This window comes from Lithobates pipiens, unplaced genomic scaffold (assembly GCF_037356315.1).
Source record: "Lithobates pipiens isolate NorthernLeopardFrog02 unplaced genomic scaffold, aLitPip1_a1.2 Scaffold_16, whole genome shotgun sequence".
Classification (NCBI taxonomy): Eukaryota; Metazoa; Chordata; class Amphibia; order Anura; family Ranidae; genus Lithobates; species Lithobates pipiens.
In genome coordinates, this window is record NW_027507748.1 from 384,656,711 (window position 1) to 384,674,153 (window position 17,443).

Consider the following 17,443-nt stretch of genomic DNA (forward strand, 5'->3'; position numbering starts at 1 on the left):
TAGGGCAGTTAGGGTTAGCCCCCTTTAGTTCTAAGGTACCCCCCTAACCCCCCCAATAAAGGTTTAACCCCGTGATCACCCCCCGTCGCCAGTGTCACTAAGGCTGGGTTCAGATTGCAGCGGTTTGAGAACGGATGTGATTCGCACCGCACTGCAGTGCAAATCACATCCGATCTCTGTGCGATTCGAGTTCAGCCATTCGCCGCACCCGCCGCACCCGCCGCACCCGCCGCAAATTCGCACGGGACCCTTTTTTTGGCCCGCAGCAGAATCGGATCGCATGGGTGTTCACACCATGCGATCCGAGTTTGCAGATCGCACTGCGATATGCGAACTGATCTGGGGGTGTCAGTAACATTTCACTGACACTCCCAGCAGTTCGCATAGGGCAGTGTGAACTGCCGCCGGGAGGCATGCGATGCGGGAACCCGCCGCGCATTCGTGGCGTTCCCGCATCGCTCCAGTGTGAACCCAGCCTAATAAGCGATCGTTTTTCTGATCGCTGTATTAGTGTCACAGGTGACGCTAGTTAGGCAGGTAGGTATTTAGGTTCGCCGCAGCTTTTTATAGCGCCAGGGACCCCCATATACTACCGCATAAAGCCCCCTGATTGCCCCCTAGTTAACCCTTTCACCAGTGATCACCATATAACTGTTACAGGTGACGCTGGTTGGTTAGTTATTTTTTTATAGTTTCAGGGCACCTGCCATTTATTACCTAGTCTCACTAGTGTACCCCTAAATTTAGGGGTGTCTACTTTCCAAAATGGGGTCATTTGGGGGGGGTTTGTGCCATCTTGGCATTTTATGGCCTTCAAAACTGTAACGCCCTTAGAAAGCCTGAAGGCGGTGCTTGGTTTTCGGGGCCCCGTACGCGGCTAGGCTCCCAAAAAGTCCCACATATGTGGTATCCCCGTACTCAGGAGAAGCAGCAGAATTTATTTTGGGGTGTCATTTCACATATGCCCATGGCATGCGTGAGCAATATATCATTTAGTGACAACTTTGTGAAAAAAAAAAAAAAAAAAAAAAAGTTTGTAATTTTCCCGCAACTTGTGGCAAAATATAAAATATTCCATGGACTCAACATGCCTCTCAGCAAATAGCTTGGGGTGTCTACTTTCTAAAATGGGGTCATTTGTGGGGGTTTTGTGCCATCTTGGCATTTTATGGCCTTCAAAATTGTAATAGGTAGTGAGGAGTGAAGTCAAATATTTACGCCCTTAGAAAGCCTGAAGGCGGTGCTTGGTTTTCGGGGCCCCGTACGCGGCTAGGCTCCCAAAAAGTCCCACATATGTGGTATCCCCGTACTCAGGAGAAGCAGCAGAATTTATTTTGGGGTGTCATTTCACATATGCCCATGGCATGTGTGAGCAATATATCATTTAGTGACAACTTTGTGAAAAAAAAAAAAAAAAAAAAAAAGTTTGTAATTTTCCCGCAACTTGTGGCAAAATATAAAATATTCCATGAACTCAACATGCCTCTCAGCAAATAGCTTGGGGTGTCTACTTTCTAAAATGGGGTCATTTGTGGGGGTTTTGTGCCATCTTGGCATTTTATGGCCTTCAAAACTGTAATAGGTAGTGAGAAGTGAACTCAAAAATTTACGCCCTTAGAAAGCCTGAAGGCGGTGCTTGGTTTTCGGGGCCCCGTACGCGGCTAGGCTCCCAAAAAGTCCCACATATGTGGTATCCCCGTACTCAGGAGAAGCAGCAGAATTTATTTTGGGGTGTCATTTCACATACGCCCATAGCATGTGTGAGCAATATATCATTTAGTGACAACTTTGTGTAAAAAAAAAAAAAAAATTTTTTTTTTGTCATTATTCAATCGCTTGAGGCAAAAAAATAAAATATTCAATGGGCTCAACATGCCTCTTATCAATTTCCTTAGGGGGTCTACTTTCCAAAATGGGGTCATTTGGGGGGGTTTTGTACTGTCCTGCCATTTTAGCACCTCAAGAAATGAGATAGGCAGTCGTAAACTAAAAGCTGCGTAAATTCCAGAAAACGTACCTTAGTTTGTAGATGTGACAACTTTTGCGCAAACCAATAAATATACAATTATTGACTTTTTTTTTACCAAAGACATGTGGCTGAATACATTTTGGCCTAAATGTATGACTAAAATTGAGTTTATTGGATTTTTCTAATAACAAAAAGTAGAAAATATCATTTTTTTTCAAAATTTGCGGTCTTTTTACGTTTATATCGCAAAAAATAAAAATCGCAGAGGCAATCAAATACCATCAAAAGAAAGCTCCATTTGTGGGAAGAAAAGGACGCAAATTTTGTTTGGGTACAACATTGCATGACCGCGCAATTACCAGTTAAAGCAGCGCAGTGCCAAAGTGTAAAAAGACCTCTGGTCATTTACCAGCAAAATGGTCCGGTCTGAAAGTGGTTAAAGCGATGCAGTGCCGAATCACAAAAAGTGGTCTTGTCATTGGCCTGCAAAATGGTCCGGTCTGAAAGTGGTTAAGAAAATCCACCAAATCCAATAAAAAACATCCCATCTGTCCTATGTTGCTTGCATAGCATTAAAACCAGGGCCAGATTAATGGGATGAGATACAAAAACTTCCAACCCAAGAGAAACAAAAGTGGATCAGAAGCTTTGACAAAACCGCCTACAAGAAAAGGATTTATAGAACTGAGATCCAATATGGGACTAATATAAGGAGTAGTTACTGAGTGGGGATGTTGGAATACAGAACTGTATTTTGTGCAACAACTAATGTACATCGGTATTTAAAAGAGATATATTCTTCAACCAGTAGGTGGCAGATGTCTTTTCTCTGAATAAAGTTTCCTGTTTCTTGTCTGCAGTTAAGCAGCAAAGTCAAAATTTCTAACATTAAGCTATCTCCCGAAGAACAGGTGCCCGGTGATCTTTGATTTCTCCTATGTTGTTCAGGCAGATCCCCACCTCTCTAATTTTGCCCACCCCTGACCTAATCCTATACTTACTATTTACTGCAAACAATGACTAAATATTGGGTTAATTTACCACTGACCAGTCTGATGTTTGCTTTTTGATACTGAACCTTCATTGCAGGGTATCTACAGTATATTTGTGCTCCCAGTATCAGCGCAATATCCATTTGCTTAACCTGGCAGGTCAGTGGGGCTCAGGTTGTTCTCAGAATCAAGGCAAAAGAATCCAGCCTACCAAGCGGCTCCTGCAAGGATGGCGCTATACCAGTTATTTATTTATTTTTTTGCACATTCATTTAACAGATATCCAGACTTTAATTATAATTCCAATTAAAAGCATGGCAATGGCCAGAGCTAGAGTGAGTCCACGCAGAACAATCACATCCCTCATTTGTAAGGAATCTTTGGAGGCATATTGTTCTTGTAAGGGCAGCTGCTTTGTTTCAGTCTGTTGAGTAGAGACGTCTGATAATACGATTATGTCTGATGTGTTCTTTGCTGCTGTAAACATGAAAGACCACAGTTATTAACTGTTAGATTTTAACAAATATTCATAATTATTTTTAAGAATAATTTCTTGTATTATGAGAATGCTGTTTTAGGCTCAATTCACATCTATGCATGTTGCTTTAGATCATTTCTGTAGTGCTTTTTTCTGTGTTTTCTGCAGTTTTTAAACCGTATTTTATTGCGAGTTTGCTGTGATTAGATTTTTGCTTTTTTTATTTTATATATATATTTTTTTAAAAAGGTGTTTATTTTGGTTTTACAACAGAAAAACAACAGGGATGGACTGCTGTTACAGGTGTGTAAGGTGCACATAGCAGAATCAATCACATAGTATGTAGAATAGATCAATATAGCAGTCCGTAAGAAACAGAAAAACCCCAACATAATACATTCACGCATTCAAACTTACACTCACTCAAGCCCGCAGCACATACGACCCCATAGCAACAGTAGATATCCAGGATCCCCCCAGGGATTGGAAGTTTCATATCAGGCAATCTCTGGTTATTTTGGCATCTTGCCGAATAGTGTTACTGGATTGCATTAGTGGGGGACTCACTGGGAGAGTTAAAGAAAGAACATCCCCCAGAAATCCTCCAAGACATCTAGCCATGGTTGCCAAATTTTGGTGAATTTCTTAGGGCATGCCCTACTCTTATATATCAATTTAAATTTGGGGAAGACCCCATGAACAGTGCAAAAGAAGACGTTGGGTGAAAGGGGGCCAACATCCTTCCAATGCAGTAAGATGGTTTTATGTGCATAGAATAACAGTATACCTAACAATGTCCTAGCGTGTGTACGAGGGACATGGTCATTTAGTATTCCTAAAAGTCCAACTTCCAGAGTGTGAGGTATCGGTAGGTGAAGTTTGTGGTCAAAAAAAGCAAATAAGTCCTTCAAGAAGAAGAAAACAAATTTGTAAGAAAAATACGGCATGGGGTCTTTCCCCAGGTCCATACCAGGCCAAAAATGTAAAAGAAAATGGCGTGGTGTCCCCTCCAAAATCTTTACCAGAGGAAGAAGAAGACCGAAGGAAGAAGAAGACCGGAGGAAGAAGAAGAAGAAGACGACCGGAGGAAGAAGTGGTGGAAGAAGAAGACCAGAGGAAAAAGCGGGGGAACAAGAAGACCGGAGGAAGAAGCAGGGGAAGTAGAAAACCGGAGGAAGAGGGGGCAGAAGACATTTTTAATAAAGGATTTGTAAAAAAACTGTCTCTTGTCTTGTCATACTACACTACATTTTTGGGTTAATGGGTAGGGATACAATGTACACCATACTCATTCACATAGGCGGGGCCGGGATCTGGGGCCCACCTGTTAAAGGGGGCTTCCGGATTCTGATAAGCTCCCCACCCACAGGCCCCAAGAGGCCCTTATCCCCATCAACATGGGGACAAGGTGCTTTGGGGCACCCACCCTTTTGTTGAGGGCATGCGGCCTGGTATGGTTCAAAAGGGGAATGCTCACTAGTCCCCTCCCTTTCCTGACTTGCTGGGCTGCATGCTCAGATAAGGGCCTAGTATGGTTTTGGGGGGGGGTCCCCGCCGTTTTCTTTCATTAATTTTTTCTGACAGCTGATGACTCATTGGTTGTTAAGGATGTGGCAGCCAGCTTGCCAGCCAGTCTATTACATACAAAATGCTGCATTTTGTGGGAAAAAATGTCCACAACCCTTTCCAAAAAACAAAGGCACAAAAATGCATTGATGTGAACGTGTTCCATATGAACCCATGTTAAGAAAATTAAATGCGTTTCTGAAAAAAGCATGAAAAAACACATTAATGTGAATGAAGCCTAAGCCCTTGTACACACGGTCGAACATTCCGACGGAAAATGTCCGATCGGACCATGTTGTCGGATAATCCGATTGTGTGTGGGCTCTATCAGGCTGTTTCCGTCGGAATATCCGACGGACAAAGTTTTAGAGCTGGGCTATAAAACTTTCCGACAACATGATCCGATTGGACTTTGTCTGATTGTGTGTAGAGAATTCCGATCAAACAAAGTGCCACGTATGCTCAGATCAAATTCCTAGACCAAAGCTATTGGCTACTAGCCTTAACATAGCCCCGTCGTAACAAAATAACGTTGTCACGTTACGTACGATCGGATTTTCCGATAACTTTGTCCGACCGCGTGTATGCAAGTTTCGGACAAAATCCGATGGATTTTGTTGTCGGAATGTCCGACCGTGTGTACAAGGGCTTAGACTTTTGGATTTGGTCTACCAATAATTATCCAGTGTTTGAGGTAAAAAAAAACTCCCATGGGATGACACAAGTAAGTCAATGTCACATATCTTCTATGGCAACAAGCAGAAAATTCAAATGATTACAGGCTTAAAGAAGAAGTAAACTCTCCCACTCTGATGCCTCTTTTCATTTAGTCCATTATAATAAGTAATTATCAGACTATAGCCACTGTAATCCAGCCCAAATCGCATATTACTTACTGTTTAAAGAAACTTTAAAAAACTTGTTTCCAGGGGTTAGGTAGCACCATCTTAAGTATTGTTTTCGGAGTCCACAGTGGAGTGTATTTCCGCCCTTACATTGAGCACTTCCTGTACTGTTAACCAAGCCTCCTTCTCAATCCAACGTTTCTATGGCAACCCTGCTTCCCTGTTCATAGCTTACTTGTTTATTTCATAGTATTTACTTGTGCCAATGTCTAATGTTTCCCTTTGTCAGACTTATCAGCTTCAGCTGATGAGACTGCAGTAATGGCCACGTTTAGACTGTATGTCATGTCACATGGTCACATGGTGTATAGGAGGAAGCTCTGAGTGATTAGCAGAGTTCAGTGTTGTGCCTAGGAAGTCCTGATAATAGATACTGTAGATAAGACATAGAGAGTATGCCTTAAATCAGGGGAGATCTGAGCATGCTCAGTGACTTCATTCTACAGAACAACAAGGATTACAACAATACTAAGCAAGTAAGGAGATATCTACAAGCAGTGTTCATTAGGGTTTTTTATGCTGATTTACATGGGACAAAGTTGTGGGGGAGGGTTTACAACCACTTTAAAGCGGAGGTCCATCCTAAAGTGGACCTTCCGCTCATTGGAACCCTCCCCCCCCCCCTCTGGCGCCACAATTGGCACCTTTCAGGGGGGAGGGGGGTGCAGGTACCTGTACAGTACAGGTATCTGCACCCACTTCCGGCGCAGATTCTGCAGAAGGTACGCCCCTTTCCGCAGAATCTACGCCCCTTTCCGAAGGTCCCCCGCTGCCTGCTGGGAAACACACGGATCCCAGAGACAGCGGGGACCATCCTTATTGCGCAGCGCGACTCGCGCATGCGCAGTAGGGAGCCGGGAAATGAAGCCGAAAGGCTCCACTTCCTGATTCCCATACCCAAGATGGCGGCAGCAGCACCCGAGAGATGATCGAGAGATCGGCTTCGGGTGCCGACATCCCGGGCACGCTGGGCGGGTAAGGTCATTATTTTAAAAGTCAGCAGCTGCAGTATTTGTAGCTGCTGGCTTTAAAAAAAAAAAAACGGCGGACTCCCGCTTTAAGTTATCACAACAATTTGCTGTACTTTTCACATTTGGCCATAACTATAAATGGCCATATGTGACAAAGTATATAATGGTACTTTTTCATTAAAAAAAAATTTAATTTTAGACAATTACCAATTTGCCAATACAATTACCTTTTGTCAACGTTCAGATATTGAGCAATAATCAGATTTAAATTAGAGCTTGACTTTCTTCATTTTATGTGTTAAAATTTACACATACCTCCATAACTTACTAGTAGCATTTGAAAAAGTATCCAGAGTTATTATTCCATCTCTCTAATATAAAAACATACCTGAAGGAGTTCTCTCATTACATGGCATTCCTGCTCGTGCCTGAGCCTAAAAAGAAAAACACGTACAGAGTGTTTTATTAATTATTATTAATTGCTAAGTACATTACCTTGCATATATCACCAAAACTTTTTATAATAGTTTTGGATAGAGTGAGAACTCTTTACCCTCTTTACTTGTCTTGGTGATCACAGTTATTAATGGGAAATCCAAAATTTATAGTCATCAGGACACTGAGTGAGAAGAAATCTTCTAGCAGGGACATCCATTTTGGTAACGACTGTCTAATAGGGAAAATTCAGCTTCTTTACAAAGATTTATATATCTTTATAAAGATCTTTTTCCTTTCTGTTGTGTCTCTGGCATAGGAAATGAAGTCAAATCTCCCCAATCGGACACAGACAGCAAAAAATAAACTGACAGCGGTATTGACCCTTCCTTTCGTTATCCAAAAGTTAAAAACAAAAAGAGCCGCCAGTGCATATCTTTACTTGAACCATTTTTCTTTTCTTTCATTAAAATATTATTTAAGAAGCATTAATCTGAATCTCTAATGCTGCGTACACACGATCAGTCTATCCGTCCGTGTGTGGGCTCCATCAGACTTTTTCTTTCCAAAAGTCCGGTGGACTTAGAAAGAAGTTTTGACTCAAAATTGTCCGCCGGACTGCTTTTGAAATGAACGGACTTGCCCACACACGGAGAAAAGTCTGTTCATTTTGAACATGGCTCCAGGTAGACGGGACTAGCAAAGGAGGTCAATGTCGCCACCTCCATTGGCAAGATTGACACCTCGCTGGCCCCATCACCTGGTATGGACTTAAAGGGGAAGCCCTATGCCAAACAAACGGAGCTGTCCAATAAATTATTTAAAAAACATGTGTTGTGTTTTTTTTTTTTACACTTTTTTCACCAGGTGAATGGGTAGGGGTACATGGTACCCTAATACTCATTCACATAGGGTGGGGGGCCGGTATCTGGGGGACCCCTTATTAAAGGGGGCTCCCGGATTCCGATAAGTCCCCCGCCTGCAGACCCGACAACCAATGGCCAGGGTTGTCGGGAAGAGGTCTTTGTCCTCATCAACATGGGGACAAGGCTCTTTGGGGTGGGGGGCCGCAGGGCCCCCCCTTCTCCAAAGCACCCCCCCATGTTGAGGGCACGTGGCCTGGTATGGCTCAGGAGGGGGGGTGCTCACTCGTCCCCACCCCCTTTCCTGACCGGCCGGCGTGCTCAGATAAGGGTCTGATATGGATCCTGGGGGGGACTCCCATGCTGTTTTTTTCAGCGTAGGGCTTCCCCTTTAAGTGCATACCAGGTGACGGGGCCAGCGAGGTGTCAATCTCGTCAATGGAGGCAGTGACATTGACCACCTTTGCTAGTTCCGTCTACCTGGAGCCGCGTTCAAAATGAACAGACTTTTCTCCGTGTGTGGGCAAGTCCGTTCATTTCAAAAGTCCGGCGGACTCCCGCCATAGTCCAGCGGTTTATCCGCCCGACCTACTCCGCCGGCAAAGTCCGGTCGTGTGTGGGCAGGTCCGGTCATTCAGAAAGTGAGGCGTACCTCCGCTGCAAAGTCCGGTGGTTTGTCAGCCGGGCTAAGTCCGCCATGTGTGTACGCGGCATAAATGCCCTCACCCAAAATTAAACCATTGATTGCCTCTTTGAAGAACACTACTATGTTTTCAAACCCTGTTACATTCCTGTCTGGGCATAATAGTGAGTGCCACATGCATTTCCTAAAGGTCATAATTGCTACAACAGATGCTATGAACAGTGCATGTTTCCATTAAATATGTAATAGCATCTACCATTTGTGTATGTAACGGGTTAAATGTTCAATTAACTCACTCCACCGCATCCAACCTCAGTCGGACAGAGCTTAGATTTTTGAACCACGAAAGGGGAAAGCACTGCACAAGGTGAGTCTGAGAGTGCAATACATAATATTTGAGTTTTATTGCACTGATATATGCTGTTAATTTGATTGGCTACCTTTTACTATATTTAAATAACTGAATAATCTTGCCCTGTACTGGTGTTTTTTGTTTTGTGAAAAAATGCACTCTTGCTTGGTTTCAGTACATGTCTAATCAATAATGCATTTAAAGTTATCCTTGGGGGCGTGGCCTGACTGGGCATGTGAGCAGCCGTGTTTTACGGAGCTCCCGCTGGTGATCCTTTATTGATCCTCTCCCCGCCGACAATACCGCCGAAATCCGGGTGGATCTGCCGCACACTAACGCCCAGACCCTCAGGGACCACACTGCTGCTCGCAGAATGGACGGGATGACCCGCAAAAACCGGGGAGAAACCGCAGCTGCGGCCTCCGCACACAGCCAAGATGGCGCCTGGCAGTCACAGCCACACAGCACGCCGCGCGGCCAGGACAAGAAAGCTTCACAGGGGGGTAAGTCGATTAAACCCCCACAGGCTAAAGACCAGCCTCGGGACATGTTGTATTATGCCCAGAAGCTTACAGGAACACAGGACATGTCCCCAGAAGCATCGCTGTGTTCAGCGTCCATTGGAGAATAGGCCTCCTCACTCCATGCTGATTTTTGATTGAAAATGTATACTTTATTTTGCAAGAAAATATACAAAAAACAAAATACTTTTAGCAGGATACATTCCACACTGTACTGCGATGCAGCGCATAAAATACACTACATAACAATACAGTTCCAAACATACAAATAAATTACATTCATCCTGCGGTATGATGCCTGATGTGTTGCGCAGAGTAATAATACCCCGAAACATCACATCATGCATGACGCCGCATTACCCTGAAAGCATTACCAAAAACCATTACTAAATACATATCACGTCATACAGTCTTAGTCAAAGTCAAAATCTAAATGGCATTTCAAAGAGCAACAGGTGTGATGGGGGGGGTTGGAGAAGGTGGGGAGGGGGGGCGGGAAAGAGTTCACAGGCCCGAAGCTTTATTGAACTGCCAAAAAGGGTACATAGTGGTGGGGGAGGGGGGGGGGAAGGGGAAATCTTCAGACCTCCTCTTCCTCCATGTTGTCCATCAGGTGATAGTCTCTGAGCAGACTGTGAATCAGTCTGCGGCAGTCCTGGATGGACATCCTCTCCCTCTGGTGGATGAGGCGCTTTCTGGCACACCAAACAGCGTCCTTAAAGCAACACAGCACCCGCCAGGCACTATCAATGTCCTCTTGTGAATGAGTTCCACAAAAGAGTCCGTTCAGCACACCAAAGTGTGTAATGGCAGTCTGTGGAACAAAGTCTTTGAGATCAGGTTCCAGAGCCCTCAACAGGCCCTGTGCAAAGGGACACTCCCAGAAAACATGCAGAGCAGTTTCCTCCTGGATGATGCAAAAGGGGCAGTGTCTGTATCTGCACAGGTTTCTGGCATGCATGAATGTCCTGAGTGGCAATCCACCCCGGACTGCCATCCATGCCAGATCTTTGTGCCTGTTGGTAAGTCTCTTTGAAGAAATGTTTCTCCAGACCACTTTGCAAGTGGCTGAAGGGAGGCCTGGAACAATGTCTGATGCTCTGATCAACTTGTGGATAGTTTTTGGCTTCCACAAGTCGGGCTTCACTCCATGTAGCCCCTGCTCCTTAATAAACTTGAAGGTGTCCACGTAATACCAAGGAGTGTCCCAGTTGTAAGGGATGGAGCTGTCCCATTTGTCCCATCCAAGAGACCTCCAGAGAGGCAGGAGGAAAAAACCCTTGAGGGGTTCCTTGAACATAACCGCCCGCTTTACTCTGTCCATTTTGGAGCTCCAGATGAAGTGAAACACTGCCCTGGTGATGGCCTTGCAGGTGTTAACCCCAGGGGGCCAGGCCTGGGCGAGGTACTGCAACACAGGGAGAATCTCGCTGCGGAGTACCAGTGTTTTACCTTCGATGGTGAGTTCTCGGAGGCTCCAAAGTCCAAACTTCTGTCGCATCTTTGCCAGTCGTTCTTCCCAGGACTTCAGGGCTGCGCCCTCTGCTCCAAACCAGACCCCAAGGATTTTGATGAAGTCTGCTTTGACGCTGAAGGGCATGGGTGCAGAAGAAGGCAGGAACCACTTTCCGAAGAGCATGACTTCCGACTTCCCGCAGTTGACTTTTGCCCCTGAAGCTTGGCCGAAGTCCTCACACGTCTGGGCGAGTGTGTCGATGGAGTGCCGGTCGGCACAGAACACCGTCACATCATCCATGTAGAGCGAGCACTTGACCTCCCGTCTGTCTGGTCCTGGTGCGGTGATCCCTCTGATCTCTGGGTTCCGTCTGATGCTTCGGGCGAAGAGCTCTATACAACAGACAAAAAGCAGAGGTGAGAGAGGGCAGCCTTGTCTGACCCCAGACAACACTGGAAAGGGGTCAGTTTTCCAACCGTTCACCAACACCACACTACAAATTTCATTGTACATTACATTTACATATGAACAGAACATTTCCCCAAGACCAAACCTGCGCAGAGCGCTGCACATAAACTCATGGGAGACACGGTCAAAGGCCTTCTCCTGGTCAAGACTGACCAGGGCCGCGTGCACACGGCGGCCATGAATGTACTGGACCGTGTCCCGGACAAGCGCGAGGCTGTCCGCAATCCTGCGACCAGGAATGCCACAAGTCTGATCCGGGTGGATGATCTGTCCGATGACAGATTTCAGCCTGTTGGCCAGAACCTTGGCGAGGATTTTGTAGTCCACGTTCAGAAGAGAGATCGGACGCCAGTTTTTCAGGTCCGATCTCTCCCCCTTGCGCTTATACAAAATCGTGATCATGCCCTCCCTTAGGGTCGGAGGCATTCTGCCCTCCACCACCATCTCCTCGTACAGCTCGAGCAGGTCCGGGCCTACGAGATCCCACAGCCTTACATAAAGTTCAACTGGGAGACCATCGCAGCCCGGGGTCCTGCCCCGCCTAAAGGATTTAGCGGCAGAGTGCAGCTCCTCCAACACCAAGGGGGCGTTGACGTCCGACGAACCTGCAGGATCAATTTGGTTAGAGATACCTGACAGGAACCTGTCGGCTGCCTGTGCATCTGTTGTTTTCGGGGAATAGAGGTTGGTGTAGTAGTCGCTGACCACTTGCATCACAGCCTCCTTTCCCTTCTGGAGTGTTCCGGACTCGTCACGCAGCTCAGACAAGGGTGTGTGTCCTGAGTGGAGTTTCCTGAAAAAGAAAGAATTACACTTCTCACCTTTCTCAAGGTTCTCCACCTTGGCACGGAAGACAATGTGCCTGGATTCTTCCTCAAAGTGCCCTTTCAGGCTCTTCTTGGTGTCCTCCAGGTCCTGCCTAACGTCCCAGCCACAGTGGTGAAGGTCCTGCAGGGACTGCAACTGACGTTGCAGTCTCCTGAGTTCCTTCTTCCTGGCACACACTTGCTGTCGTCCTCTTGCCTGAAAGAAGCTGCGCAGCTTGACCTTCACAAACTCCCACCAGTCACTTACCCTTCCGAAGAATCGCTTTTCCTCCTTCCAGGTGGCATAGGCCTCCCGGAGTTCCCCCATCAGTTCCTCATTTTCCAGCAGGGTACTATTCAGCTTCCAGGAGCCTGGTCCGCGGGCAAAGCCCTCGCCCAGGTCACCCCGAAAGTGAATAGCCCTGTGGTCAGAGAAAAAGCAGGGGATCATGGAGAAATCGCGATGCTTGACTGCTCTTGAAGTGAGCACGAAGTCGATCCTGGAACGCACTGATCCATCGGGACGGCACCATGAGTAGTTCACGGTACCTTTCCCTATGGATCCAACAGGGTCCTGCAGGGAAGCCTCCGAGATCATCTCCTTGAGCAGCCTGGATGTAGCATCGAGTTTTGCGTACATGCTGGAGCTGCGCCCATCCTCCTCTATCGGACAGTTAAAATCACCGCCGATTACTACTGCCCCGGTGGTGACGAGTTGGGTCCGCAGGGTCTGGAAAAGTTCCAGCCGCTCATTCTTATCTGGGGGGGGCGTACACGTTGATGAGCCTAATTGGCTCTCCCACCCACGAGCCGTCTATGACCAGAAGACGGCCACAGACTAGCTCATGGATGGAGTCAACCGCGAAGCGCCCACCCCTGACAAGAATGGCTACACCTGCAGACTTACAATCGCCACCCCCGGACCAGTAGGAGGGACCGAGGGTCCACTGGGAGGTCAGATGGGTGTACCTCCTCAGAGGAGGGAGTGCGCACTCCTGGAGCATGTAGACATCACTCTGCTGAGTGGCTAGGAATGTCAGTGCCGCTTGCCTTCTAGATGTATCCTTGATACTCCTCACATTAATGGAAAAGATTGAGATCTCTGCCATAATGAAAAAGGGGTATGAGGTCTAGTCGGCAAGGGACCGAACTTACCTCCCCGGAGGGGGGTCTTCCGCTGCCTCTTCTGCTTGTCCTGTGTTCTCGGACAGGCCGAGCTCCTCCAGGACAGCATCCATCATTGTCTTGGTGATGACGACGTGGAGGTCGGAGGGGAGGTCAGGCTCAGGGACGGCCTTGACCTCCACCTCCCCCCCCACATCCTCATCTTCCTCCCCCGCTGACTCGAGGTCCTCCACTATTGGCTCTGGTACCTCGCTTTCGCGCTGGTCGCCAGTGGGCCTTTTAGTGGAGGAAGCGGGTTCCTCTGCTGTTGGACTCCTAGGCTTCCGTTTCCGGCTTCCCGAGAGTCCACTGGTGGGGGTGGAGGGGAGGGTGGGGAAGTCCTCCAGGGAGGACAGGTCCGGGGTGGGTGAGGGGAGGGTAGGGGGGGTCTCCTCCAGCACAGAGGAGGGGGGTGGGGGTGTGCTGGAGGCAGGGGCTGGGGCAGGGGTCTGGGCTGGGGCCTGGATAGGGGTGGGGGTAGGGTTGGGGATGGACTTACCAGTCTTCGTCCGTGATTCTTTTTCCGGCTGCTTCTTCCCGGTGCTGGAGGATGGTGTGCCCTGGATCAGGATGCCAGCATAGGACCGGGACCGCTGGGGGCAGTGTTTAAACACGTGCTCAGCCGCTCCGCAGAGGTTGCAGGCTTTGGACCTCGGACAATCCTTGGTCTCGTGGCCTGCAACCCTACAGAACCTGCAAGCAGGTTCTTTGCAGTCCTTCCCCGTGTGTCCGGTGTTGCTACACCTGTTGCAGGTGAAGGGTATACCGGGGTAGAAAAGGATGCCTGCGGAGTTGCCCAGGGAGAAGCACGGCTGCAGGTGCAGGATGACCCCCGAACTTGCAGAGTACTGACCACTTACCTATCCAGAAGCCGTTGGCATCGAGGATTCGGACGGGGTCCTTCACCACGGTGCAGAACCTCTGGAGGTAAGTGGCTATATCCTTACCTGAGGTATGGGGGTTCCTCATGGCCACCGTCACCCACTTCTCGTCCCGTGTTATGGGGCAGTTCGCAGCGAACTTACGGAAGGGGGATTCAGGACCACTCGCCTTGACCACATCCCAGTATCTTCTGCAGGCCTGGAAAGACACAAAAGTTATAAAAAATATACCTCTTGTGAAGGCCTGCACCGAAAGCGTTTCCGCTTTGCTGAACCCCTGTTCCAGGATCATCTTCTTGCCGAAGATCTCCGGGGTCATGTCGGGGACTCTTCCGTCCACCTCCTTCAGTTGCAGCACGACCGTCTGCTTCATCCAGGACTCCAAGGTAGGGAGCCCGTCTGCAGGGGGGGAAGGCTTGGCTGGTCCCGGCTGGCTGGTGCTGGCCGGGGTAGAGGTGGGGGTTGAGGCAGCAACATCCTCGGGGACCTCGGTGGAAGTGGCTGGAGCGGGGTTCTTCTTGCTTCTGCTGGTCTTTCTCTCGCTCTTCCCCATCGTCTTGGAGAGAGAGAAGTCGCTTCAGGTGTTCTTTCGGCGGCTTCCTTCTGGATTCCTCGACGTCTTCGCTCTGAAGCCTTTATAAAGGCTCTTGCATCTACTGCCCGAAGGTAGTAATGCGGAGGGGGGGAGGAGGGAAGACCGCAATCTCGTTCCTTGTGGGGGCTAAGCCTCTGGCCCAATAGCAGCAAGTAGGTGAAGCTGAATTTAATCAACGATCCTACAAGGCCGAGCAGAGGGTACCCCACAAGGACCTAATGGCTTGGATAGATACAAGTGGTTCTCAACGTCCTAGCTGTGAAGCAGAGACACCCCTAAGGGCTATAGTCGATACTACACTTGATCTTAGCCAAAAGGCCGAGAAGCGATCCTCACTCCATGCTGATGGGGATGATACTGGTGCCCCTATGAATTCTATTCCTGACCCTATGCCTGGTATACTTGAGGAGCAGCCAGATGATACACCCCAGCCCACACTAAGTGAGATTCTGCATGCAGTACAGAGATGCACAGCATCTGTGGATGACCTTAAGGAGAAATTTGGGGGGCTGAAAGAGACTGTGTCATTGCTGCGCCAGGATATACAAAAAATCAGGGAAAGAACCACGGCAGTGGAAGGGAGGGTGAGTGATATGGAAGACCAACTGCCTCACCTAAACCGCGATGTGAGAATCGCAACGCAGCAAGCACACTTAGCATTTGACAGAACAGACGACATTGAGAATCGCTTAAGACGCAACAATGTCCAGATAGTGGGGTTACCGGAGAAGGTGGAAGGTAGGGACCCCACTGAGTTTATGGAAAACTGGCTGCAGGAAGTTTTTGGCAAGGAAGCTTTTTCCCCTTTATATGCAGTGGAGCGGGCGCACAGAGTCCCGCCGCGGCCCCATCCACCGGGCGGCCCCCCAAGAGCGATGCTGGTCAGACTCCTGAACTACAGGGACGGGGAAGTTGTGTTGCGATTGGCCAGAGAGAGGGGTTCGGTGCAATTTCAAGGCAGTAGAATATCCTTCTATCCGGACTACTCTGCTGAAGTGCAACGCAGACGCGCGAAGTTCGCCGACGTTAAAAAGCGCCTACAGAGGCTGCAACTGAAATACGCCATGCTGTTTCCGGCGAAGCTTCGTATCACCGCCATGGACCAGAACCATTTCTTTGAAAATGCGCAAGATGCTGCCCGATGGCTTGACCACAATGAGAACGTCATCCGTCACAGAGCAGAGGATTAATCCCATGCTGTCTTTTTATGGAGGGCTCGGGAGGAGTCGGCACGTATCTACCCGAGATGTTTTGCACAGTTACCGAGGGGACATTACTTAATGGTTGTTATCAGCGAACTTATCTCCGTCCACGGTTTGCCTTCGACGGTGACGAGTTTTATGTTCGGTTGGAATGTGGTTTACAGCTGCTCCCTACAACCTCAGTGGATGTCAAGCTGCGCTGGAGCCCACGTGTGCCCGGCTGCCAAGCTGGAGGCGCACTTGGGTCACCCCTTTGTTGTTAGGGTGCATGTTCATCCTGCCCGGTTGGCAGGAGCAGGAATACAAGTTGATCAGTACGTTTATTGTTGCTGCTCAGTCGGTACGACTCGGCAGCGGAATTTCGAGGTTTTTTACCGCTCAGCATTATATATCCAGTGCACAGGATACACTCTTTTTGCAGTTTTGGGCTACATCTTTTTTGCTACCATGGGCTTGACGCTCTTTGTACCAGTCCCTCCTGTATGTTTGAGGGGTGCAAGTCTGGCTCCAGCGGGAAAGATGTCTGGAGGACCTGGAACCCCCAGTAGGTACAGTAGATTCTACACAACAGGTTTATGTCCGCTACACCTATAGTGACTTGGAATGTCCGGGGGGTAAATGATCCTCTGAAAAGGACCATGATTTCTGCAGGTTTACGAAAATTCCACCCGGCCATTGTAGGCCTTCAAGAAACGCATTTACAGGGGGACACAGTGAAATTTCTCCAATATGCCTGGGTTGGGAAGGCCTATCACTCCACTCACACCTCGTTTTCTCGGGGGGTGAGTGTTCTGATACATCGGGCACTGGCATACCAGGAACTGGATTCACTTGTTGATGTGTCTGTGGCAGATTTGTTTTTCTGTATTGTAAAATCTATGCTTTTACTTTAATTCTTGCTTTTGTATACATACCCCCCCCCCCCCCCCCGTTTTCACGGGAGGTGCTTCAGCTGCTGATCTCCTATCTGGCCAATAAACAGGAGGTCCCGGTTTTAATTTTGGGGGACTTTAACTGCTATCTAGATCCCAAAATGGACAGACACCCCCCAATGGCGCCTCCTGGGGGCAACCGGGGTACTGCCCTTAGCAGATTAGATTAGCATGAGATACACCTAGTAAAGCAGAACTCCACGGCAATGCTGGAGCAGGCGGGAGACTTGGTAAAAAGATTGGA

General features: G+C 48.1%; 2 protein-coding genes and 1 pseudogene across 4 annotated transcripts in view; all 3 read right to left on the minus strand.

The window, feature by feature from the left end:
* Positions 1-3,180: 3,180 nt before the first annotated feature.
* LOC143983028 (multidrug and toxin extrusion protein 2-like) overlaps positions 3,181-17,443 on the minus strand; it is a 76,200-nt gene continuing 61,937 nt past the window's right edge. For all 3 annotated transcript variants that reach the window (XM_077482256.1, XM_077482255.1, XM_077482254.1), the window contains 2 exons: positions 7,270-7,315; positions 3,181-3,438 (listed from right to left, as the gene is read on the minus strand). In XM_077482256.1, the coding sequence (XP_077338382.1) occupies positions 3,230-3,438; positions 7,270-7,315 (255 nt within the window). In that variant the 3' untranslated portion in view covers positions 3,181-3,229. The remainder of the gene's footprint in view (positions 3,439-7,269; positions 7,316-17,443) is intronic.
* On the minus strand, positions 13,577-15,023 carry LOC143981476 (uncharacterized). Its single transcript, XM_077479352.1, is given in 2 exon segments — positions 13,577-14,432; positions 14,434-15,023. Coding segments are annotated over 2 exon segments (1,446 nt in total).
* Positions 15,244-15,395, minus strand: LOC143986403 (U2 spliceosomal RNA; annotated as a pseudogene).